General features: G+C 43.4%; 1 protein-coding gene across 2 annotated transcripts in view; it reads right to left on the bottom strand.

Moving 5' to 3' along the window:
- The window catches only part of rftn1b (raftlin, lipid raft linker 1b), an 83,565-nt gene that overhangs the window by 38,387 nt on the left and 18,143 nt on the right, over positions 1 to 27,035 (bottom strand). For both annotated transcript variants that reach the window (XM_083760597.1, XM_083760596.1), the window contains exons 2-3: positions 16,584 to 16,761; positions 5,841 to 5,949 (exon numbers count right to left, since the gene is read on the bottom strand). In XM_083760597.1, the coding sequence (XP_083616723.1) occupies positions 5,841 to 5,949; positions 16,584 to 16,761 (287 nt within the window). The remainder of the gene's footprint in view (positions 1 to 5,840; positions 5,950 to 16,583; positions 16,762 to 27,035) is intronic.

Below are 27,035 nucleotides of genomic sequence, written 5' to 3' on the forward strand. Positions count from 1 at the left end.
ATAGTAGTCACATTACGATTAAGGATATATTTTTTTCAAGACTCAAAACAACCTCGATCACAAACAGCTTTGAATAAGTAGGGGAAAAACTAACTTTATGACAAAGTACATATACGCAAATAATGGGAGTCCCAGTCTTCACTTAAAACAAAATAGTTTAATGCAGATAACACTTTATGGTCGCTCGGACCGAGCAACCGAAACGTATCTGCATTATTCTATTTTTGTTGTAAGTGATGTGCGGGACTATATTTGCTCTTCACAAGTGAATTACTCTGACGCACCTGTCCATTTCAGTAGGTGTGCAAAAGGACTGTTTGTACACAAGAAAAAATGCTAAATCAATTAAACTGGAACAAAAGTTAGCTGACAGATTGTACTGGATTGTCATTTTTACGCAAACAAATACAAATAAAAAAAAATTAATCCAATCTACTACGTTTTTTTAACTGCATTGCAGAATCATGTCACCAGATGGTGACATGATTGGTTTCCAAAGGGCATATAAGCGACAATTTTAACCGCTGTTCTAGAATCTGACTTGCATTTAGAAGACTCCTGACGTATTGGTACTGTAGGTGGAGATCTCTGATTGTCTGGCAACTATAACAACATACTATGTTCTTGTTTAAATGCTTTAAAAAACCATTTCAATTGAGTGATTCTAAAATAATTAAGTACAGTGGTGCCTGTCACTCTCTCTTTCGCCTACATTTCCCGTATAATATACCCAGCATATTTACTACATACTGTCCAATATATGGGTGATTTAAAAAAAACAATCATTGTTTCTGTCTCCGTCTTTCTTTGTTTCTATTCATATTTGTCTTCATTAATAAAAAATGATGGCTGGTGAGCTAAAAAAGAAAAAAACATGGGACCTGCTTTCCCCAGACAACATAATATCAGCAGCCTGCAGGGGGGAAAGACCATTTCAATTTCAACTTGAGAGCACATTTCCTATTTCTCTGCAAGTTATTAAAGTGGCACCAAGAGAAGGAGAAGAGTGTGAAGGTCAAGAGATAGAGAGAGAGAGAGACAGATAGAGAGAGAGAGACAGAGAGAGAGAGAGAAAGAGAGAGAGAGAGAGAGAGGGAGATCAGAGAGAGAGAGCAGGAAGGACAGAAAGACAGAAGCAGTGAGGCAGGAAAAGAATGTCCAACAAAGGAATGCAACCACCATAGAGACTGTCAATCATCTGTGTATACCTGCACTATATATTCACTCTGCGGATCTACACTGTACTAACAGAGCATGTGCTATTATTTATTTTTTCTTTTCACATCTTTCCCGGCATTGGCGGTTATTGTGCGGACAGTATCGGTTGAGGTTTCGATACCCAGCATTGGCTAGGTTATCCCCCCCCCCCCTCCATATATGGTCATACTTTATCTGTGCACCTGTAACAGACGTCAGACGGTTAATTATGGGTCAGAGTGACGTGGCTGTGGCCCACCCTAGCCTGTATGATGAATTGATAATGTATACACAACGATTTGTGATGGAGGGGATCTATGGGATCGCAATCTCCATACTGTACACTAGCATGCGTCATGCTAATTTACACTGACGTAGGGCCCACAATATTAACAGCCATGTGCCCTTGGCTGCCTCGGTGATGCTGTTGACAAAGCATTGTGAATTTCCAGTGGATATTGTTAATGTCCAGTCCATATAATGGCATGTCTGCATTGCCAGCAGAAATGACTGCAATATTGTTACAATGTTACACAGCTCTGTTGACACATTTGTTTATTTTACCGGTAGTAGGTTTGTATCTGTATATATACAATGAATTTAATTGAATTGACGTTTAGATGGTGACAGACAGACAGACAGACAGACAGACAGACAGACAGACAGACAGACAGACAGACAGACAGACAGACAGACAGGCAGGCAGGCAGGCAGACAGACAGACAGAGGCCCTATACACACATATCAGACGAACATGCTCTGTGGCATCTGTGTTTCATGGCCGCCTCAATGCTTTTCCAATGTTCGTCTGATGTGTGTCTGATGTGTGTGTACAGGCCCTCAGAGAGCGAGAGAGCGATCAAGCGAGCATGCGTCCGTCCCTGAGGGAGAAGACTTCTCTCCTCCTCATCTATGTCATCTTTTTGTTTTAATAGATTCTTTCATGTCCTCTTCCTCCAAGCGGCTCTGCAGTTGCGCTGCAGCAGATTCAAATGATGACCAACAGTAATGAGGTCCTGTAGGACTAGAGCCGCATGACTAATAGAAAGGGCCGAATGTTTTGGAGACTTCAAAGGTCGACTCAAGATGTTGATGGTATCTACGTGTACAAAAAACAGGGTCAGCTGGATCGCGATGATGCGGCATAATCACCATACACAAAGCAAGTGTTCTTAAAAAGAAAAGCCATTTGACATTTTGGGAGAAAAGAAAGAAAGAAAAGAGGGCATTTCACTTCCCTCGGCAGGCACAGAGTGTGAGTGTAAAAGATGAGGGGATTTATTAGTTGCTCAGATAACAGATGTTTCACATTCAACTTAGGGGCAATTCACACTATGGTCCCGGGTGCGCACTCGGGACCACTTGGCAGATGTTGTGGTAGTGTGAATGATGCGTACCGTTCCTGGGAGCGGATTGCCCAACCGTCCCCGGGACCGCATGGGGGGCGGGTCTCTGGACCATTGAAGTGTATTCAGATACGGATCGTTCCAATGTGAATGCATGCGTACCTATTACCTAAAGAAGGAAGTGGACTGTTTTTTTTTTAAGAACGTGACATAATCTCTAGTCGACAAGCCAAGCGTCAACAAAAAAAAACACACAGCCGCTGCAGTGCTCATGCACAACGCGTAACACCAGCTCATTTCTCAACGCCGCACGTCTCCTGTTGAATCTGCGTATAAGCGCAGCACCGCAGTACGCGCTGATCTTATTACACGTGGCTCTTGCCTCTTGGGCTTTAGCCTGGTAGTGCCGCAATCTGGCGGAGTCAGGTTACTTGGGCTTTGCTTGGCATAGTTTCCAAAGTAAAACAAAATAATAATAATGCTAAAGTAGAATCCATAGCAAACTAATATCAAACACGAAACTGGAGCACAGAACTGACTGACACAGTTAATAGCAGGCAGGCTGACAGTATTATAGTAGTATAACGGCAAAGAGGCAATGCAATTCAGTGTGTCTGGATTTATTTGAGACAATGTCGCACAGTTGATGGTCAGTGTCCGTGCGCGCCAGCCATCAAGCACACCGTCATCAGGAGGATTAAAGTGTGTTATGCAAGTGTACCCGGGTGCGCTGTTGAATCTCGGCTAATGTGAATCATGGCCATCGGGGACCAGGCAACCGTATTCGGAAACGGTTCCAATGAAACGGATTCAGTCCGTCTCAGTGTGAATTGCCTATCAATAATCTTTTCAGCAAGCAAATTATAATACTATGGCAGTTTGTGTTTTCGACAAGTGGAAGCAGAGCAGCACTGGAAGCTTGCTGCACTGTAAAAATCTTGAGTTAAAGGACCACTTCACCACTTTTCAACCTATCTTCATATAATAGGGCCTCACTAATAATCATGATAAAATGGCACGATTTTTTTCTACTCACTCTGTGTCTCATAGGAGGGCTGTGGGCAGTTTAGAAACAGTCTTCCAGTGACATAATCATTAGGCAGTTTTTCTTTAAACAATATATTTTTTACAATTTTTTTTAGATTTTCATTATCGATGGCTTCCATTTTCGCATTGCAACTTTTCAGGACTAGAAAGCCTGCAGTTTTTATTAGCTTGTATTCCCCATTGATGATGTCACTGGAAGACGGTTTCTGAACTGCCCACAGCCCTACTTTGAGACACAGACCAAGTAGAAAGAAATCGTCATATCACCATTTGAACGAAGCTGCAGGATTTTGGTTCATGAATCTCTGTTTATGATTGTTTCACATGTCACTGTCCGATGAGTATTTTCTTTGCAAATAATTTCAGATTTAGTCATTATGCCAATTAATCTCTCCTGCTGTTGTACCCGGCCTACTGGATCACCTACCAGTGAGGAGCTCAACATATCGCTGACAGGTGCAACCTCAGCCTGTAGGAGTAGCCTACTACTGTATACTGTTTGGCTGTTAGTTTCATCTTTGTGTAATAATAATCTTTTGTCACTTTAGTTTCAATGCAGCACCCTCATAATTGACTGATTTGATTAGGATTGCCAAATCCAATACAAACCCAGTCCTCCATTTATCATTTTTTGAGGCTGGGCCTATTATGAATCAGTTATGCATTTTAATCACTGTTTTGTTGATGGTAATACTAGAGTGAAAGAGAGTAGTGCAGAGACTAGATTGCTTCTGCTTATTAACCTAACTCCAGAATGTCCTTCTATTTGCATAATCAGCATTATCAATATCAATACATTTGTGTGATTTTAAGATAATGCTAACCTATATGTTTTGAGGGGTGCAATATCGAGCTTTTAGTGTATGTTCACAAACTTTGTCCTACACAAACATTAAATTCCCATTGACAATGAATGGAGAATTTTACGTCATAGTGTGATTTTTATATTTTAGAGGACATTATGCACTGAGCTGTCCTTAAATAGTTTAAGGCATCAGGAGAGTAAGCCTCAGCTGTACACTGCACGTGAACAAAAACACCATCACGTCGACTGCTATCATCGCTGAAATTGTGATTGCCACAGAGAGTGAAAACTTCAGGCCGCTGCCAGTGTTCACTGAAAGACACTGTAGGCAATTATGCAAAACCGTGTAAGCCCTTCTTAGAGGGCAAGAAACCTCCCAGGGAAAAAATGTAAAAAATGAAAAAAGACCCAGTGTTGCTCCCACTAGACTGTAAAAAAATGGTTGCTCCACATAAAATATGAATTCAGAAAGTGAGGGGGACACACTATAACGTAATACCATTGTTTAATTATTATTTCAAATATATTTGGAAGGGTTGTTTTTGTTTCTACAGTAGGGAGTTGTCTCTTTGAACCCAGTTTTACCACTTTACATTTGTAAGGCAGCATAGTTAATCATTTCAAAGCGTCCTGTTTAAGTTTTTTGGCGGCAGTGGCTCAGTAGGTAGAGCTTGGAAGGTTCCCAGTTCAATCCAGTGTCCTTGAGCAAGACACTGAACCCCTAATTGCTTCCGATGAGCAGGTTGGTGACTTGCATGGTTTCCTCCGCCATCCCTCCGTATGAATGTGTGTGTGAAAGGGTGAATGAAATGCACAATCTATGTAAAGCGCCTTGGATAAAGGCGCTATATAAATGCACCATTTATATATAAATGCACCATGTCATTCCATTCAACCAGTCAGAACAGACACACCTTTGTCTCATCTGCTCAATATATGCTCTGTCGCACGACGGTGTCGGAAAGCTGAAATAACCGACCTACAAGCTCACGAGGCGTCACGGATGCAACGCGTCGTGAGCTTGTAGGTCGGCTATTTTCGGCCCTGCGATGCCGTCATGCGACAGTGTGAATCGGCCTTCACTGCCCTGCTTCTGAGTAGAGTTTGTGCCATTTATCCAGCATTCTTTGTCTCTTCTCCGTTGCCTGCTTGATTTATTCTGCCAGTGGGTCTGATCTAGGAGTTAACTCTCCCTCTGATATATCTGTTTGAAATTATTGACCTCTGCCTGTGTACATATACCCGTTCTGTTTTAGCCTACTGTTCATTCTACAGTAGAACTACTCCAAATATTAACTCAGGATTTTACAGTGTGGTACGTTTAATTAGTTGCAGGCTATAACTTTCAAAAGAAAAATAAATCTCCAAATTGAAAATAAGTCACTTTTGGGTGAACTACTCCTTTAAGTGGTTAAATCATTAATCACAATTATTTGCAAGCCTACCTTCTTGACGTAGCCCTGGATGTGCTCTGGCGTGGGCACCTGGTCAGCGGACAGACATTCTTCAAGCTGCAGACGGTAGGGAGCACTGACAGGCTGGCTCCTCTCCACCCTGTAGGCATCACAGTGAGTGTCAGGCCAGCCCACATGCCAGCAACACATGCACTAGGCTAGGGGCTGGGCAAAGGTTCATGGATATATCGCGATTTTTAATGCCACAATGTTAAAATCTAATCACAAGTTCAGAATCGATTTTCTTCTATTCATTTATGTATTTATTATTTCATGTCAGAAAGATTGACTGACGTTAACTGGCTGCATTGACGTGTACGATTGAACTTGTCATGGTCTATATTGTTTAGATTTTTTTTAAATGTTCTAATATAATGAAAGCCAATTAAGTAACTTGGGAAAAAATTGCAATAAATTGCATTTTACACATATTTAAGAATCTCAATATAAATCGAATTGGTATTGATAGCGTATCAAATCGGGAGGTAAGTGAATCGTCCCACCCCTAGCACCCACTCACGCACGCACGCGCACAGGCACACACACACATACACACACACACACACACACACACACACACACACACAGCACATGCAAGGAGGGTACACAACTACACATGGCACTCGCATGCACACGTTCTGTCATCTAAAAATATGACAAGAAACCAACCTGAAATGGAGACCACCATTTCGCAAACAATACAAATACATCTCACAACGGTAAACTCGGCTGAACATAATCGTATTACTTTGTATCCAGTAGCATTGTTAATGTCACTGTTGGCCTGTGTGCAATACAACACAACACTCAAGAGAGACAAATATAAGCATGGAGAGAGGCATATGGGGAACAGAGCATGGCGAGAAATTCAATGCAAATCTCATCTTGTCCCACCCCACCTCTCCCTCTGAGGCCATATCAGTATTTTGAGCGGGGAGAATCTATTTTTATGGTGCTGTATTTTTCTATTTTGTCCTCTGGAGGAAATCCCTAAGCTAGCCCTGAGGAGACTAATGCTTCAGCTTCCATCTCCCGCCTTCTCATCCTGTTGACAACGCAGACAAGATCCACACTCCCTTCCTCACTGTGCTACAGTGCCTGTGTTGGTATATGTGCGTGCATGCGCATGTGTTTATTTGTGAACACAAAGGTTATATGTATGATGACCAGCGTGAGCTCAGGATTACATGGACTCTTGCTGCGCACGAGCGCATGTGTGTGTGTGTGAGTGGCTGAGTATGCGTGCGTCCGTGCATGTATGTGTAGGCCCTGTGAATAAAAGTCTATTCTTGCTTCTGATCTCATGCCATAAGGATCTCTACCAGGGCACAAGCGCATCCCCGTGTGTGTGGCCCATGCATATGTGCATACGCCGGTACCGCTTTTTTTTTTACATTCAGCATTATGACATTAGGTGTGGGCCTGGCTGTCTCTGTGGGACTTCACAGCACAGCTGTGGGACAGCTGCGGGAGTCACCCTTGCTGCCCAAAGAACACACCATCATCAACAGTCGCTATGCAACGGTCTCTGACACCCGCTGCCCACCACGGTATCGCTGTCACAGCAGACAGCTCTCAAACTGGGCCGGGTGTAATAAAACATGCAGCTCAGACACGTTTATGACAGCCCACTGAGAAGTTGCTCTGCTTTTTTATTCAATTTTTTTTACGCCGTCGTAAGATTCAAAGGCACAGCAGTGGAACCCTGGAGGCACTGTCACAAAATGTGTGTTTTCCCCTATTGACTGTGACATAAATCACAACGAACCAGACTGCTAGACTCTCTCTCCCGGAGAAGAAACTGTGAGAGAGAGAGATACAGAGAGAGAGCGATAATAAGCCCATACAGTAGTTATTCCACTAGGCGAGATGATTCAGACTAGAGAACATCAGAGGAGTAGTAGTGACTGTGACTGACTGACTGACTGACTGACTGAATGAATGAGTGAGAGAGTGAGTGACCTGAGGGACAAGGCAAGAAGAGCTTTCTATGCCATCAAAAGAAACATTAAGTTAAACATCCCAATACAAATCTGGCTAAAGATACTAGACTCTGTTATAGAACCCATTTCCCTCTATGGTTGCGAAGTCTGGGGCCCACTTGCCGATCAAGAACCGGAAAAATAGAATAAACACTGCAGGGATCTGTTAGTGGCTCTTAGATGGGTGCTCTTTGGTGATACAGGTAAAACCATATAGACAAAAGGTATCCTTCCTCCAAGTTGTACTGCTTGTAAAAATGTGAATTGCAGACTTGAAAAGAAAATAATCCAAGGCACTCCGTCTTTGGTGAAAAATTAAATAGTTTATTTGAAGATGAGCAAGGCAAATAAATAACAGGACCAACGCGTTTCGACCAAAAGGTCTTCGTCAGGGTCTATCTCTATCTATATCGCATGCAGAACAGAATTAGGACGATACACATTAATTATCAAAACCCAAAAGAGAGCATTGAAATTCTATAAACACCTAAAGGAAAGTGAAACGGACACGCTCCACAAAAAGGCCCTCACACACAGTGAATCCCTGGAAAGATGTCCCCTCATCCAGCCAGGGGCGGAGCTACCGGGGGGGTAGGGGAGGTGGTCACACTCCGGCCCGGACCTCCTGAGGGCCCGGGCTGTCAGATGACCGATTGACGATTTTTTACACAGTCACTCACGACTGATAAAACCAGCGGGCCCCCGCGAATCCCCCAATTAACCAGATACAGAGCTTATATAGCCTACATTTTAGCAAAATATCATGTCTGATGACTTGAGAATGTACTGTGCTGGACTGTACAAGCACCGTGGAGTCTGTCTCACACTCTCCAACAGACATCCTCAGCCACGCTCCAAAATTAAGTGGCAGCACCTGTCACTCATTAGTAGGCTAATCACTCTGTGAGGATTTAGGAGTGCATATGTGTGGACTTCCTTTTCTCCACAACGGACTGTTTCGATTCTAAACCCCTTCTTGTTTCTTTTCCCTGTGTGCGATCACTCAGAAGGTACAGAACACAGAACACAAAGATGAGTAGTAGCCTATTTATTTTTTTACACGCACGCAGCACCTCTCTCTCTCTACGTCTCTCTCTCTCTCTCTCTCTCTCTCTCTCTCTCTCTCTCTCTCTCTCTATACGTCTCTCTCTCTCTCTCTCTCTCTCTCTCTCTCTCTACGTCTCTCTCTCTCTCTCTCTCTCTCTCTCTCTCTCTCGCTCGTGTGTGTGCACTGCTGCGCAATGTCACAGACACGATCAATAATATATAGCAGATATATATATCAGCTCCTCACACACAACTCCTCTCTCGTTCATGCACGCCTGCTCAAATTAGCAGCAACTGTTTGCGTAAATGTTATTTTTTTGTCGTTCGGGGGGGGGGGGGGGGGGGCTGTTGGGAGTCAGGTTCGGTGAGGCCCGGTCGTGCTGTCTCACCCCCCGGCCCGGCCCAATGTTGTTCCGCCACTGCAGCCAGCTATAGTTCTGGGACTAACACAAGCACAACCACCAGACAGAAAACAAACGGGACTACACCAAATCATAAGAAAACAAAAAGAAAGCTATCTCACACACTGGGAAAAGATCTACTCAAAACCAGAGCGAAATGTAATGATATTTAGCTCTAAACAGAGAATACACAATAACAGAATACTTGAGCACAATAACTGACCCAAAGCTAAGGAAAACATTAACTCGATATAGACTCAGTGAACACAGTCTTGCGATTGAGAAAGGCCGCAGACCTGGCTCCCAGGAGACAGACTGTGCACCCATACTGCACACCAAACGAGGTAGAGACTGAGCTACACTTCCTAACCGTCTGTCCACTGTACCAGGACATCAGAGACATGTACTTTCCACAGATTACAATCACCCAAGGAGTTTGAAAACATGACTAATGACAAAAAACTCCCATATCTGTTGGGTGAAGTACAACAATGTGCAAACACAGCAGCGAGATTTGTGAGCTGCTGTGACAGGAGAAGGATGTCAAATGGAATACAAGCATGCACCTTAAGGAATAAAGTATAAAGTAAAAGTATAAAGCTAACGTCTCCTATATGGATGTATATTGTATAACTATCTCTGACAGAAAATGCATTACCCAAAGTGTTAATTACACCTTTATTTAATTCCTATTTATATCCAATATTTATTTGTAAATACATTGTTTTATTTTGATTGTCTTGAGAGAGAGAGAGAGAGAGAGAGAGAGAGAGAGAGAGTGAGACTGCACTCTGCTCTGAAGGCCTGGGTCTTATTTTCAGAGATACCACCACAGTCCGTCTTCACGGTGTGAAACAGTGCCTCTTCATGCAGCCCACAGTGCCTCAGGCTGTCAGCCTCCGGGGCCTCATGCGGTTAGACTGAGTGTCAAACACCTGCATGCCTTCCTGCAGCGTCCCCCTGGGTATCCACACCTGTCAGACCACCCACCGGCTGCCCACAGCCAAGTCACTCAGCTCTGCCATGGTTTCAGCCTTGAACACCTTGTTTTGGACTAATTATTCCCGCTGCAGCTGACAGTTCAGACGGTAACTAATTGCATATTACCTGTTAATGGCATTCTTTGGGATCTGTATGTGTTGCAGCTGCTACGTCATTTGTAAAACGGCTGGCTTGCAATTATGCCGTGTTCACTGAAGCGTGTCAAAGCACCGCATTGCCGTATTATCGCTCTTCCTTGGCGGATATTACACAGCAAAAAAAAATTAAACAAGAGAAGTCCATGTCAACAAATCACTCAGTCCTAAAGAAAAAAAACATCCTCTTTGCCTTTAAACAAGAAAATAAAAAAGACATGCACGTTTAGGGCCTGAGATACTTTTCATGTGTTTTAAATGCAATTAGTTATACAATTTTCTTGTAATATCAATTACACCTTCATCAAATGAGCCAAACTGCACAAGTTATCTCTTTTTTATTCAGTGTCATGACTGTACAACTGAGTTCCTTCCTGTTAGACACCTCAGCCACCAATGACTCATCTATTGCTATGACGACCACTCAGTCTGGGAGCACCTGAACCCACAGTTAGCAATCTCTCACTGTGAGGCTTTAATAATATAGCACATCCCTCCTAATGGCAGATGTTCACGTGGTCATGAATAATTTCACCAGAGCAAATCACTTCTCTAATGGTTTCCGGTCTCCTCTCCCATGCACCCCCCCCCCCCCTCTCTATCTCTCTCTGTCTGTACCTTCCTCTCTTCTTTTTCTCTCTAGCTGTCCGTTTATCTTCCTCTATTATTTCTCTTTTTTCTCTTCTCTTCCTCTTACCTCTCTCTCACTTTGACTCTTTCTACTTCTCTCCGTCAGCGTCTCTCTCCACCTCCTTGCTTTCTCGCTCCGTCTCTCTCAGCCGGAGAACATGCGAGCGCCACACAATTACCCGATAATGATGAATATATCCCATCAGACCTTGCCTGCTGAACTGCAACCCTATTCCGGCGCAACTAAATTGAACATTGCAAAATCTGACAGTTGACATTTCAAAATTTCAAATGGTCCAATCCATTCTGCCTGCATTTTACTCTCTACAATAGCTCTGGGAAGTTACAGGGGGGGGGGGGGGGGGTGGGTGACTAATTGTGGTTGGGGTATCTGAACTTATAGGCTCACTTAACCACATACGTTGGGCAGGTGTCAGGGTCTTAACGTTTACAAATGGCACAGTGTGCCACAAATGGCATGCACACGGACTCCTGTGTAGTCCCAGCAGGTACCGTGTATAGCTCCTGCCATGTCACCCTGCTGTAGTCGAGCACCCTGTTCATTGAGCCTTTTCAGGGCAGAGTCTAATGCTGTGTAGCCTGTAGAGAGTTGTCTGGGACTCAGTCCAGAGACATTGTGTGCATACTAAACACAGATGCCTATCCAGCTGCTAGGCAGCGCTTAGCACATTTCTCCTCCTCTCCCCCGCTCTCCCTCTCCTCTCCCTCTCTTCTCGTGTCTCTTTCTTTTTCTGGTTGTCTACTGCCAAAAAATGTAAAAAAAAACAAACAAACACAAAAACAGGTTGAACAGGATGCTTTGGGTGTGTGTGGTTAGGGGAAGCGAGCAATGAATAAGTGCATGCTGTTGTGATTTTGTCCCAGCCATTTCTCCTGCTTCTCCATCTCTTCTGCGTTTGATTCCTGCACTTTTCCCTCCCCTTGTCTTCCCCTTCTGCTTCCTGGGAGTGGGACTGACAGGGCAGAAGCTCCCCTGTCTGCTTGATTTCTCTTTCCCTCCCGGTGGAGATTTGGAATCCCCAAAGCTGGTGCTGATGTTAGCAGCTGTCTCCAAGGTGACAGACACGGGATAGACATCTGGCAACAGCTTTGGTCAGGGCCATTCAAGAATGGCAGGCTCCTCTGCCCCCTTTAATTTTCTCTCTCTCTCTCTCTCTGTTTCTCACTCTCCATCTCCTTACACCCCCAACTGTGATCTCCCATTCCCCTCTCTCAACCTTCTATCACCCACGTGGCTGTCTTTTTCTCTAGGGTGAGGCTAGCACATTCACAGAAAGATCCAGTACCCGTTCATCCGTGTAACCGTTTCATACAGAATTGATTGATTGAATATGTTATCAGAAATGCATGCAAACACTTCTAAAAGGATAACACAAAAAAGTGCTGTGGACTTGTTTCCATTGAGGACCTAAAATCAATATTTCTGTTCCGTCGCAAATGCTGCCAGCTGCTCTGTTCCTCGATAGACCACAAGCACAATCAGTAGACTACAGTATATGCAGAACACCTTTCCCTCTGCATAGACAGTGATTCTCATAATGGGTGAGACTGGGGAGTGGGTAATTAGGCTTGATTTAGTTGTGAAAGTAGACAAACTTGCAAGCTCACAACGTGTTACACTGCAATGCACTGTGAGCTTGTAGATCGGCTGTTTAGGTGTGTGAGACCTGCGTGCCACGTATAAATCAGGCATGTGACATATCCTCAGCAAGAAAAGTCAAAGTCACGTCCAAATGAAAAACAACACGGTCTAGCGAGATGTTTTCACAAGACTGTGTAATATAGGCAGATTACCCTAAATATTTTGGGATTTACATTCCAGACTTACAATATCATTAGATGGAAAAACATTGTTATGTTTCCTAATAAATCTGCAGATCTTCTCCCCATCAAATTAAAATACTGTACATTAAGTCAAAAGATCCAACAAGACTGAGATTGGATGGGTGTACTACTGCCCTGTAGTCAAATAATAATTTCAAACAATTGTATACTCCACCTGGAGCATACAGTAACAGGAATGGAGGGGAGATTCTCCTAATCCCCAATAAAGTGAAGAATTTGCCATAATTGTTTGTCTAAACTCAGAATTCCGGCATTAATTTAAGAGGAATCCATGGTGAATTCCTTGTCCAGGGAGTCTGGGGATTTACAGCCTGGCTGGCTTCACTGCCCAACCCCCAGGACTCTTTCTCTGTCGTACTCTTTCTCTGTCTATTTGACTGCCAGGGTGAGGGTTAAGGGTATTTACATGGGGGTGCAGCCACTCAGTCCGTTAACCAACCAGCCAGTCAGTCAGTTAGCCAGTCAGCTATACAGTATATAGCCAGTCAGCCAGCCAAATAAAAACATGGCACTTCATTTAAAAGAGACTCAAGGAGAATAGCATAATGTATCATGAATGAAAATTCATGACAAAAAAAAATGACAGCTGCTCTGTTCCTCGATAGACCACAAGCACAATCAGTAGACTACAGTATATGCAGAACACCTTTCCCTCTGCATAGACAGTGATTCTCATAATGGGTGAGACTGGGGAGTGGGTAATTAGGCTTGATTTAGTTGTGAAAGTAGACAAACTTGCAAGCTCACAACGTGTTACACTGCAATGCACTGTGAGCTTGTAGATCGGCTGTTTAGGTGTGTGAGACCTGCGTGCCACGTATAAATCAGGCATGTGACATATCCTCAGCAAGAAAAGTCAAAGTCACGTCCAAATGAAAAATAACACGGTCTAGCGAGATGTTTTCACAAGACTGTGTAATATAGGCAGATTACCCTAAATATTTTGGGATTTACATTCCAGACTTACAATATCATTAGATGGAAAAACATTGTTATGTTTCCTAATAAATCTGCAGATCTTCTCCCCATCAAATTAAAATACTGTACATTAAGTCAAAAGATCCAACAAGACTGAGATTGGATGGGTGTACTACTGCCCTGTAGTCAAATAATAATTTCAAACAATTGTATACTCCACCTGGAGCATACAGTAACAGGAATGGAGGGGAGATTCTCCTAATCCCCAATAAAGTGAAGAATTTGCCATAATTGTTTGTCTAAACTCAGAATTCCGGCATTAATTTAAGAGGAATCCATGGTGAATTCCTTGTCCAGGGAGTCTGGGGATTTACAGCCTGGCTGGCTTCACTGCCCAACCCCCAGGACTCTTTCTCTGTCTCTCTCTCTCTCTGTCTGTCTCTGTCTCTGTCTCTGTCTTAAATGTGAAACAGCCCAGCCAGAGCCGAGAAAGATCTGGTCAATGGTGCTTCAGTCTCCTCACAGCTGCCAGCTCACCTAACGATGGTTTCCAAACATTTTATTTCACTTTCATGATATTTTAGAAGATAAAACTCGTGTTTTTTCAGATAGCAGCCATAGCTGCCCGGCGGCTCCAGGCAACATGCATGCTCTACTACTCTCCACTGCCCTTCAATCACCCTTTGCGTGAGTCCCCATGGCTCTCTGCCCCTGATACGAGCTGACGACTACCCTCACAGCCCCCAGGAGAGAGGGGCCTGGGCGATGGCCTGGCTGACGACTACCCTCACAGCCCCCAGGAGAGAGGGGCCTGGGCGATGGCCTGGCTGACGACTACCCTCACAGCCCCCAGGAGAGAGGGGCCTGGGCGATGGCCTGGAGGGCAGATGAAGGGGCAGCAGTGAGTTTGGGCCATGCAGCACTTTGTGGTTGGGGCATCCAGAGGGCTGGAGATAAGGGACTGATTGTTGCTGACTCACAGCCAAATTGATGCTGACCATATGTCAGGTTGCCTCAAACAAACAGTTGTAAGGCCCTCACACTAAAGCAAACAGATATTTGACTGCCAGGGTGAGGGTTAAGGGTATTTACATGGGGGTGCAGCCACTCAGTCCGTTAACCAACCAGCCAGTCAGTCAGTTAGCCAGTCAGCTATACAGTATATAGCCAGTCAGCCAGCCAAATAAAAACATGGCACTTCATTTAAAAGAGACTCAAGGAGAATAGCATAATGTATCATGAATGAAAGCAAACTTCCCAAGGATTATGGAGATGTTTTTATTTTATGAATTATGCCGTTTCTAATCGGATACACACAGGCACACGGATAGGAGCACAAGCGCTCAGACTGTATAGGTGCGAGAATATAGTTGCACACATGGCTACACACACACACACACACACACACACACACACACACACACACACACACACACACACACACACACACACACACACACACACACACACACACACACACACACACACACACACACACACACACACACACACACACACTCACTCACTCACTCACTCACTCTCGTCGCTCCTATGCGGACCCCCGTGATCCCCCAAGGGTCCACGGGGACCCCCCCAGGGGTTCACGGACGAGGGTCGGGCCATCCCTCCACGGAACCGGACCGGCGAGGCGCACGCGGTGGTGCGCCGATCCCCGGGCACGATGCGCGCGTAAAAAGGCCTGCTGCCCTGCAGGTTCTCCACGGGGAAAGGCATGCACCCTTTCGACGTATTAATTAATACGGCACGACGAGTTGTAATACGCGACGTATTCATCATTCGCCCCCCACGAAAAATAAACCGTCGAGGCGAATTATTATCAAACCACCGCGACCTATTATAAAATACGTTGCGAACGCCGACGGATTCATACATAGCCCCGACGAAAATAAACCGTTGGGGCAAATTATTAAACCGTCGGGACGAATTAATATTTAAACCGCGACCTATTGAATAATAAGCCACGACGGAAGATAATACGTCGGGACCTACGTCTCCACCGTGAATGGATTTCGCCCCACCTGAGTAACTTAACATCGATAGAAAAAGATTGATCAGGGTTGATCATGCCGGTATTAAACTGTGGCCTCTAGATAGAGTGCAGTCTCCAATAACTACATTACCAAATGCAGTGTTTTTTTCCAAGTTCCTGGCAGGAAATAACTAAATGTTCTGTTACTGTAGTGCTGTAAGTATTGTGAGCCTCCCTATATATAGGAGGGGTTTTGCACAGTGCTCACTGCTTGGCATGATTCCAAGGAAGTCAGGAAGGCAAAGGGCTGAGTCACGTTTTGGGTATGTTGCTAAGCAACCACATACTGTATAAATGGTGGTTTCTGTTGCAGTGGGATCAGACATAAAATATACAATCAATGACCAACATACAGTATAGGTCTCTATATCGTTCAAGAGAATACAAATGTAAATATGTGAATGAGTAAAGACAAGATAGACAGGATAGAAAGAAATACATATTGTACTTTTCTGGAAATGGAACTTAATGAGGAAACTTAATTGTTGGAAATCTTTTCCCCAACACACACACACACACACACACACACACACACACACACACACACACACACACACACACACACACACACACACACACACACACACACACACACACACACACACACACACACACACACACACACACACACACACACACACACACACACACACACACACACACACACACACACACACACGATGCAGTATAGTAGGTGTAGCTACCCGTCATTGAGTTGGACCAGTATGGCCCGGTAGAGCTGGTGCTGGGGGCTGTTGGACTCTGGTCCACAGGGGTGGATGAACGGGTGAACTGCAGCCAGGATGAAACCCTGCTGATACAGCTCCTGCAACTGGCCAGGAAGCTCCCGCACCGAGGACAGACGCAGGGTGGATGTCCCACCTGTGGGAGACAAAGGGGAAGGACGCCACATAAGACTTCTACGCCTTCAAATCAGTGCTCATTTAACTTTGAGTTATTTGTTTACATGCTCAGTTATAAATGTTTAAATTAACACTGATTTTAACATGTACTAATCAGAAATAAAATAATAAACAAAGGTGGTTTGGACAATGACATGCACCATAATGCTATGGCTTACACTAAATCTTAAAGTGTGAGACCACTTTTTTTAGGTTTGGGTTGTGTAGTTACCTTGTCCAATGAGGAGCATATTTTGAATTATACATTTCTAATCTCTGGAGTTATTTTTTATTTCATGTCCATAATTGGAGTTACATCATGGCAAGGTAACTACACAACCCAAACCTAAGTGGTCTTACCCTTTAAGTGTTAACTATGTATGTATATTATGTATGATAATGCCGGAGGTTCCAGGGAGTAGACAGGTCCACAAGTATATTTCAGGCATTTTATTTACCTCCAAAGTGCAGTGACAATACAAAAAGTAATAAATACTGGTCAAAATAACATTCCAAAAATAGGAAACAAAATACACCTGCTGGCTAAACTTTAAAAAGATCTTGAGAGACTGTTACAGGCTATTTAACCTTCCTGGCTTGCAGCTCTCCCTGATGTCTCTCCTAGCCTCAGGTAATACTGAACTGCCTCCACCTGCAGCAATCCTGCTTTCATACAGGTGGGGCAAACCATCCCCTAATCAGCAAGTTTCAATCAATTGACTCAACCACACGGCCAACTAAGGCCTACGAGTAATCTTCCACACTACTACAGTATATACTTCAGAGGAATATACACTCAAACATATTTCAAAGGCCCAATTCATTCACAGGGCCTAACATAAAGACCAAACATAATACACACAGGAACAGTCACCCCCCCTCCTCTACAGTACTTGGCACCCTCCAATCTAGAGAGGAGTGCCAGAACTGCAGAGGAGAGGCAGGTGCGTGCGTGTGTGTATGTACAGTATGTATGTATGTATACATACAATTATTTTTACTTAATCCAATGTTTATAGATTTTTGTGAACAAAACATACACACAATGGACCATTAGTGGTCCGTGGACCACTGGATGAGAAACAGTGGCCTGCCCTACACCCTCCCACCCTAAGACTAACCAGTAGGGGACAACAGGGCCAGAGACAAGGCACAGTAGGAGGACTTGGGAATTGGAAAAGGGGATAAAAGTACAGTAAGTGAAATAAGTTGTGGAAGAGTTGGCTGGGGGAAAATCTCTGTCTCAGCACTCTCCTCTCGCCCAGCCCAGCCCCAGCCCCAACCCCAGCCCCGTCCCCGTGGGGGATGAGCCATGGAAAACTAGCTGAAGACAGCCAACAGTAACGCTGTGGGAGCAGCCAGCTGTGTTACAACAAGCCACACACCGCTTCTGTCAGCGAATGGCAGCCAATCAGAACGTATGCAAATCAGAACGAGGGAATGAGGGAGGAAGGGAGAGCAAGCGGGAGAGAAAGATAGAGAGAGAGTGTTGGAGAGACTGGGAGAGAGAGAGAGAGAGAGAGAGAGAGAGAGAGAGAGAGACATGATAGATAGAGAGAGAGAGACATGGTAGAGAGAGTGTGAGAGAGACTGGGAGAGAGAGAGACATGGTAGAGAGAGTGTGAGAGAGACTGAGAGAGAGAGAGAGAGAGAGAGAGAGAGAGAGAGAGAGAGAGAGAGAGAGAGAGAGAGAGACATGGTAGAGATTCGATCGAAAGCAGAGTGGATAGAAAGATCGATAGCAAGACTGAGAGGGAGACAGCCAAAGAAGAGAAGAGAGAGAGAGAGAGTTTGGGTGAAAGAGAGAGACAGGGGAAGGGACAGAGGGGGGTAGTGAGAGTAGAAAGACACAGTGAATTGAGAGTGAAAGGGCAAACACAACCAAGCCAGCGTCTGGCCCTGGATGCCTGGCGGCTGGGCACCCAGCAGTCCTCGCTGTGAGGCGACATTTACCACGGGCCAAACAGCTGGGCTGTGTGGGAGAGGGCCAGGACAAAGAACTGGATGGAGAACAAGAGAAGAGTAGGGGAGAGTAGGCAGAGACGGAGGAGGGCAGCATGCAGAGGAGGAGCGGGGGCCGGGGGGAGGGAAGGAGGGAGAGCAATAGGGGAGGGAAGGAGAGGAGGTCTGCTAGTCTGTACGAGCTGTCACAAGACGTGGGAAATGCCACTACAGCTAATTGGAGTCAATGGGACTATACAAGAGAGAAGACCTCAGGTCCATGGGAACAGTCAATGTTGGGAGTTCAATGACAGGTCAGAGAGAGAGAGGGTGAGTATTGTGGTAGACTAGACTAGAGCATGGAGAAGATGCCACCGGCTCCCTAGCACAATTATGCTAAATTAGGTCGGTACTACTCGCTAAAAAAAATGTAATCAGTCACATATGCAGTTCATAAAATTGCAAATAATAATTAACACTTTGGCTTAGCAGAGCACTGTATTGTTATTAGATTCTGTAACCTTTGAGTGTATCTATGAAACAGTTAATGTACAATGTATAAAGAGGCATTATTTTTAACATGTGTGTCACTTGAACCCACATCAAACACACATGTCGTCCTGCCATTTTGCATGGCTGCCTGAAACATAATAGCATCATGGTGTGCCTTCTGCGTGTACCCAACATCATCAGCACAGTGCCAATCAGAAAGCCCCTGTGATGTGGATTCAATGAGAGTCTCAAGTCTCTCTCGCGGGCACAATTCAATTCCAGAAGTTCATTGTGAAACCACTAAAGAGGCAAGCAGCAGAAGAAGGAGGAAAAAGAAACACATACGTATACTGTACTGTCCCCTCAGGGCCAGTGAGTGCTCGGGTAAAAATACCCCCCGAATTTCTCAATCACTCTGTCCTACTGCTCCACAATGCTGGAGCTTTAGAAGTTAAAAGGCATGGAGGAATTAACACAAAGAACTAGGCCGCCATCGCAAACGGGTGAAACATATTCAGGGTCTTTTTATTCCCCCTGCTCGCTTTCTCCCCCTCTCGTCCCTCCCTCTGTCCAATCCCTCACTCAGCCAATTCCGTCTGTGTTTGGAGAAAGGAATCAATCCGTCTGTGATCTTAGTTGGGTGCTGCATGACCACCCGGTGCTTTATTCCTCATAAATGAAACCTACAATTTACAATTTAGGCATTTATCAGACGCTCTTAACGAAACCTCTGCTTGCTCTTCAGCCTCAGACTCTCTGAACGGCTCTACAGAGATGAGCGTATTATAGAATGGTTTCTATAATACGGTAAAGAAAACACCCGACGGCAACTTCTTAAGTTCGGTTTAATCGTTGTGTGAGCTCCTAATAATCCCATCCAGGGGCTTTTAAATACAGGCAGATGCATTTATTTATCAGACCAACTTCTATTCATCAGGCTGTCCCAGGGCAAAACGTAGCCTGGCGCCAAGGTCTAAATCTCATGCCATAGTAATAATGTTTACTTGATGCCAAAATCGTATTATCTAATGAAAATGGCTTTGTTTGGGTAGATAAGTGGAAATTAGTGGCTGTTTGACAACCGTATGGATGTCTAGAATCAATGTTGATGTTTAATATGGTGAATGTTGTGTGTGTTAATTGGAGAGGTCATAGTTGGTCAGGCAGGCAATTTGGTCAACCTTAAACCCTATACAACATAGCGACAGCCAATTACTTTTCTTCCACATTGTGTTTACCTTGGAAGAAAATTCTCATATATCAACAGAGACAAACCCAAACTCATAGGAACAAATCACTCTGTGACAAATAATGAGGGGGAAAAGGCTTCTGGCTGACAAACTGTTTTTCTAGAAAATTGTGTTAGCACAGAGCCACCAAACACATGCTGCCATTTATCATGGACAAGAAAACATTACCTGCCAATGTATAAGAGGGACTAATGCATCTCCTGGTTGTTCATGCAGAATTACTCCAGGTTAGAGTTCAGAATGCATTATGGTGCAAGAATATTTATATATCAGTATATCAAAGACCATAAAGGAAAAAGACGTATTGCAAATACTGTTTACCGTGCAATAATCAGGTACACTGACTTTTATCTGTGGAACCAAGTGAAACTAAATGTAATGTCTATTGTCTACAATTCCAAGTGCTGCTTGTCAGGGTGGGGGTTCCCTAGTTCATATATGATTATTTTGGGGCGTCGCAGTCTGAAAAGTTTGGGAACCCTTGGGCTAGGCAAGGTAGGTAAGGCTAGGTTCAACCATTTACGCCACAGACTAAAAAAAGCAATAAGCCTGGGGTTCGCCTGACCTGTCTCATCTCCCATGTCTCTCTGCTGTCTGTCTCTGCCCTTAGTTTCCCGTCTCTTTACACTGACCTATCCGAAATAAAGAGTACAGGTAATTGGTAAGAGTAATTGTTTCTGTACAGGAGTACAGAAACAATTACATTTCTCACACTCATTTCTTACACATCAACTCTTACTTGAATCCTCATGCAACAGCATGCATCCTGAAAGTTTAAAAACGGATAGGAAACCATAATGCGAACATCCTACAAGGGTCCACAATCTTCTCAGCACTTAAAGACTTAAAGAACCATACCAGTGTTTTTGTATGTTTTGGTAAAACTTCAGGATAACTATAAGAGTTGCAGCAGAATGTGGTAAACCATTCAAATGTAAGTGCAAAATAATTTAGATGTCTGATAACATTACTGTTATCTTAAACAACATTACTGAATCATTACTGAAAGGGGAAAACAACAGTTCTCTCATCACTCTGAGCCAAGCAAATATCACCAAACGACAGAGGAAGCCGGTTCAAATCATTAGTTGCAGGAGGTAGCATACATGCTGGGTTATTTTTTACTCACTCTCAAGGTTCATGCAAATGAACTGCCCCGCGGCAGTGCATGTTGTGTTTGCCCCCATGCTCCAATCTCATAGTTTATTAATTCAATCATATTTGCTCATTTATTTTTGAAAGTGTTGGCTGATGGAGAAGCGGTATAGCCTATATAGGCTTGAGCTCAGAGTGCTTACAAAGCAGATGGATGTTAAGAGGCCAGGTCCTTTCTGTGTGGACAGTGAGAGTTACGAGGTTTGCACTTTCACAGTTGGGTAACATGCATGTCCACAGCGTGAAAGCGTAAAGGTTATGTTGGTGATAAATCTGCCTCAGGTCAGGTGCAGATTGTTCAAAGGACATGCATGTACAATATGCATGCTTTATTGTACATCTTAAATTACCACACCAGTGTTTTTATATCCCATATTTCAAAGCATACCATATTTTGTCTTTTTTCTTTTAATTTTCTACATTCCAGGAACCCACTGATTTCTAATCAGTACATAAAAGAAAAATCAACTTACAGAAACTTGAAACTTGCTGAAATAATAGGTAATACAACACAGTGAACTTGCCTTTATTTCTCCTTCATTTCACACTTCACAAAGTTACATTGTCAAAGCATATTTTAAGTGTATTATTGTAGTTTTATTGATCGGAAACAATTGACCAATTTTATAAGACCTATCTAAACATTCATTAATACATGTTTAAGAAGTGAGCAACAAATCATTATTTAAAGTTTATTAGTGAATACATTTATTTGCCCCCGGCTCTTCCACACACACCTTGGACTCCACAGTCATCAGCAGGCACACAGACGGAGGGTCCAGTTAGCTCTGCTAGTCCAGAACATAGAGCTATAAAGGATAGAGACCGCCCTCCCCGCTATTCATTTCAGTGGAAGTTTCTCAGTGGCGTTTTGAAGCACCCGGAAGACTGCCGGAAGTATAATTATAACTCAATGGGTCGAGTGAGCGGAAGTTTAGCCTAGCCTAGCCCCAGACCTCAATTTTGAGGTCCGGGCTTACGCACGTGACGTCATGAATGTCCGTCCACCTCCATGAAAGGGCTGAAATTCCACATTTCGCCAGTAAGTAGTGGCAGCTTCAACGTTGGATAGCCTTACTGGGGGCTTGGTCCAGAAGGAAAAGAGATGAATGACTGAGGAGAACGGCCGGATCCTCGTTTTCATGATGATGATGAGACCTTATTGGGATGATATTCTAAAGTTGCAACTATCCTCATCGTAAGACAATGTTTTACATTTGTAACTAATTCGTAACTTGTTATTATGAACTGCTTAAAAAGGTAATTCAAATGTGCTAATACCATGTTGCATACAGTATTCCATTATAGTGTCTATATTCCATATAGCTGTTGATTCATTAATACATAGGACCACAATGGAAACATGTTTTCTCAAAGCCTGTATCTGTTTAAGCTTAATAAAAATAGAATATGCTTACAGTATAGACATTTATGGGATGTTTATGGAACATTATTCTAAAGTTGTACGTAAATATTAGTTTTTGTGACCTCTTTATGTTTCTAGAATGTAAAAAACAAAGCGTTCAAGAATTCAGTGTTTCTTTCATAAAATACAGCATCTAGAACAAATAGCAAAATACTGTATGGGTAGAATTGGGTCAATGTACAAAAGAATTGTCTTTGTTGTTAGCTTTCTATTACATCCAGTATTATCATCATTATTATCTTGTTGTTGAATTGTATTGCTGTTATTAGCAGTCTTGTGGAACATACCGTATGTCACACCAACAGTCACTGCTTTTATGAGTATAGGACATGCCAGTTTGTACATTATTTAAAAAAAAATATATTCAGCAAATGTCTTAGTTACGCCAAAAGTGTTCACATCAAGACTTTACTCCAGTTAAAAATGTCCTTTTTTCCTTTTTCCTCAATGTCACACTCACTATCCCATGCTCTTTTAACCCAGTACACTATACGCTCACAACCTGAGCTAAATGCCGAATTGCTTTGTAGTTTTATACTCCATGCATGGCATGATAATAAAATATGCATTTGGGACAAACAGAGACAATAGCATCCATCTGCAGGCTCGCAGACCGGCTAATTTAACTCTCTGTTCAGTGTTCACGTTGCGCACAGTCGCACTCGACTCGCACGCGCATGCATGCATGCTTACACACGCACGCACGCACGCACGCACGCACGCACGCACGCACGGTCACACGCATATATTCTCTTCCATGGTCTCCACCAGTCGACACACATTATTTGTGAATCTCTTGGATCAACATTATTATTATGAAGAAGAATTTTGTTCAATTTTCAAGTCCAAAATACTTGATTGCCATAACTCACGTGTACAGTATCAGTACCCATGGCAGCAGTCCTGGTAAGCCATTTGGGAGAACTCAAATTCTTATTTTTATTGAACAGAAATTGGGTAGAATACTGTTTTGTTGCATGGGGTGGACAAAATTGATTTTTTAAATTACATTTTTAACATATACTGTTCTGGCTGCACAGCAAAGGCAATAGCCTGGTTAATAAACCAGACCGAATCAGCCGTTGGCAATTTTTTTTTGCCTATTAGTCTGGTTTATTAACCAGGCTACAAAGGCAAAGGGTCTATACAATGTGTGTTATCTTTGCGACTTAACTACACAATAAAATTGTGTTGTACTGTAAAAATCTATTTGAGTCCATCTCTACACATCACTCTCCGAGTTCGATTAACACAGAGGATTTTACTGTGTTGGTGGTGGTATTGTTGTAAAAGTGGCCCTGCCCTCTGCTGAAGCTCTAAAATTTAGACACAATAAAAACCAAAAAAATAACAGAGGAACAAAAATACACCTCCACACCGTGTGCATACAATAATTGGCCTTTTGAAGGGAACGCACCTGCTATTATTTCTCCAATTAAAATGGCCGTACGTACTCTCCCAAGAACTCCTCTTCCTTAGTTAGGACCACCTGCAGACCTTACTCTACATCTGAAAGAGGTTTCTCTGCCTTTGCTCTCTACAGGGAGTCTGCTCTTCTCTCTTCTCTTGTCTCTCGATTTCTCATGCTCTTTTTGACGCTGTTCCTCTCCTGCCAGCCTGCCCTGTTCGCCTCGCCCTCCCTGCTCCACTTTTTTTTTTCTCTCTGTGTGGCTGCTTGTCTTCGAGGAACATCTTTACATCTCCTGTCAGGGGAGAAAGGCACATGTGTGGACCTCTCTTTCTATGTACTATTATTATGCCTGTCTGTGTCCCATTCAACGTAGTGAGATTATACAATATGAAACAATCTCTGTCTCTCTGTGTTTCCATCATTGTACAGTTTGTACATCTTTTATGTTTTTCCTCTTTGTCTCCAGTGCAGTCTAAATGTTTCTTTTTAATATTTAGTAGGGATGTAATGATACCAAAACCTCACGATACGATCATTTTGCGATAACAAGTCCACGATACAATATTTATCAAGGTATTTAAAATAATACATACAAAACATATTGTTCACTCATTATGGTATGCTCAGAATAGGGATGCAATGGTTAATTAATGAATGAGATTCATTCTGCTTGTTTGACGATTTGTGTCACTTTTTGTGTCTAATTATCCCTTCACTAAATCCCACCCCAAAAAGCGATTGTCCAATGCCAATCCAAATAGTTTAGCAACGGTTGCTATGCAGGTCAAGCTTTCTTCGCTGCTAACGTGCCTATTGGAAGGATGGGTTGGGGAGGGGCTAGTGAAGGGATAATTGGTACAGAGCTGGCAGCACTATACTAAAGCTAAGTTAGCTGCTAAGCTATATGGCAAGGCTATGTTGCTCAGCCAATAACAATGGCTTATGTTTAGCTAATAAATTAAGCATTAGTTCATGTATGACACGGGAGTCTTGCACACCTCAGCTGTAATTGGCTGTCAGTCTGCTGATTGCTTTCAATCAGCCACGCTTTCACACCAATCACACGTCATTCCCTAAACAAGGCAGTCCGTTTAAATGCAGCTGTCTCATACACATCTCTGCTTCAATTGCTTCACATAATATGTTCTGCCGGCAAAGCTTGCCTTCACCAACCCAGCCTCCACTTTATTGTTATGAGTCTTATAATGTTTAATACTGAATGTAACTGAAATTCATGTGTGCATTACTCTAAAGTAAACTGGAATTCAATGTTGTATAGCTCTAAACTGATTCAATATTCTATGACTAAAATGTAATGTAAAAATCCATTGAAGTTTGTATGACAAGTTAATCTGATTACGTGTCTTGCTTAAAGGGCTTGCTCTTGTATACCCATCTTTTTTTTGCTTTAACACTCCCTGATTTTGCTTAGACAAAATTCAGGGAACATCTCCCTGTATTCCATTTGTGCACAATAAATGGTTAGTCTATTTGACATGAGTGTTTCTGACTGAACCAAGTGATGAGCAAGAGAGTCGCTCCAAAATGGAGCCAGGCTGTGTCACTCTCATTACTCAGCTGTTGTTAGAACAAAACAATGCCATTTTAAGCCTGAATACATGGAATACATCGTAGATCCCACGATAATATTGAGACAGAACTAGAAAACCCATGACACTTTCTTCATCTCATCTGACTCCTGTTGCACTTTGTCAAAACCAACAAGTGATAACACACAGGTCCTCTGTGAAGTCCCGGGACCAAAGCCTTTTGCTTTAATTAACCACCTATTGAGTCAATTGCAAATAGTGGTATGATTCACTGTAGCCTTCTCACTCACTTCCAACTCACATGCACACTCACTCGATCACTGCCTAATTACCTCACTCACTCCCTTACTTATTCACTCAGTGACCTATTCACTCCATCACTCCATCAGTGAGCCAGTCAGCCTGTCACTTAATCACACACCAACACGCATGCACACTGACATCGATAATCACACAGACAGGCAATCAGTGCCATTGACACGTGATTGCAATCATTCATGGGATCATGTGCTGCACACGGAAGCGTGCACACAGACACACACGCACCGTACGCACATGCACATGAGCACCCCCCCTATGCGTGTGCATATTCTCTGTCCCTCTATCTTATCACCCTCTCTCTCTCTCTCTCTCTCTCTCTCTCTCTCTCCCCCTTCCTTTCATACACAGTTACACACACATGCATATTCTACCCAATGGGTTCCCAGATTGCATTACATATACAGTAAATCACAAAGAGCTTTCTCTGCTCCTGACGGGATACCTGCAGACAGAGGAGAGCAAAGATTTGGGAACAAGCTGGAGTTTGAAAATTGTCGAAGTCAAAGTCATACGATTTGTCACACGTTACCGCAGTGGAATTTGTTCTCCGCATTTGACCCATCTCTTGGAGCGGTGAGCCGCAGCCAAGGAGCGGTGAGCTGCAGCCGTGCCTCGCTCGGGAATCATTTGGAACATTAGTTGATTTGACCCCCCAATCCAACCCTTTGATGCTGAGTGCCAAGCAGGGAGGCATTGGGTCCCATTTTA

This window comes from Protomyctophum parallelum, assembly GCF_964188405.1.
Source record: "Protomyctophum parallelum genome assembly, chromosome: 3".
In the NCBI taxonomy this organism is placed as follows: domain Eukaryota; kingdom Metazoa; phylum Chordata; class Actinopteri; order Myctophiformes; family Myctophidae; genus Protomyctophum; species Protomyctophum parallelum.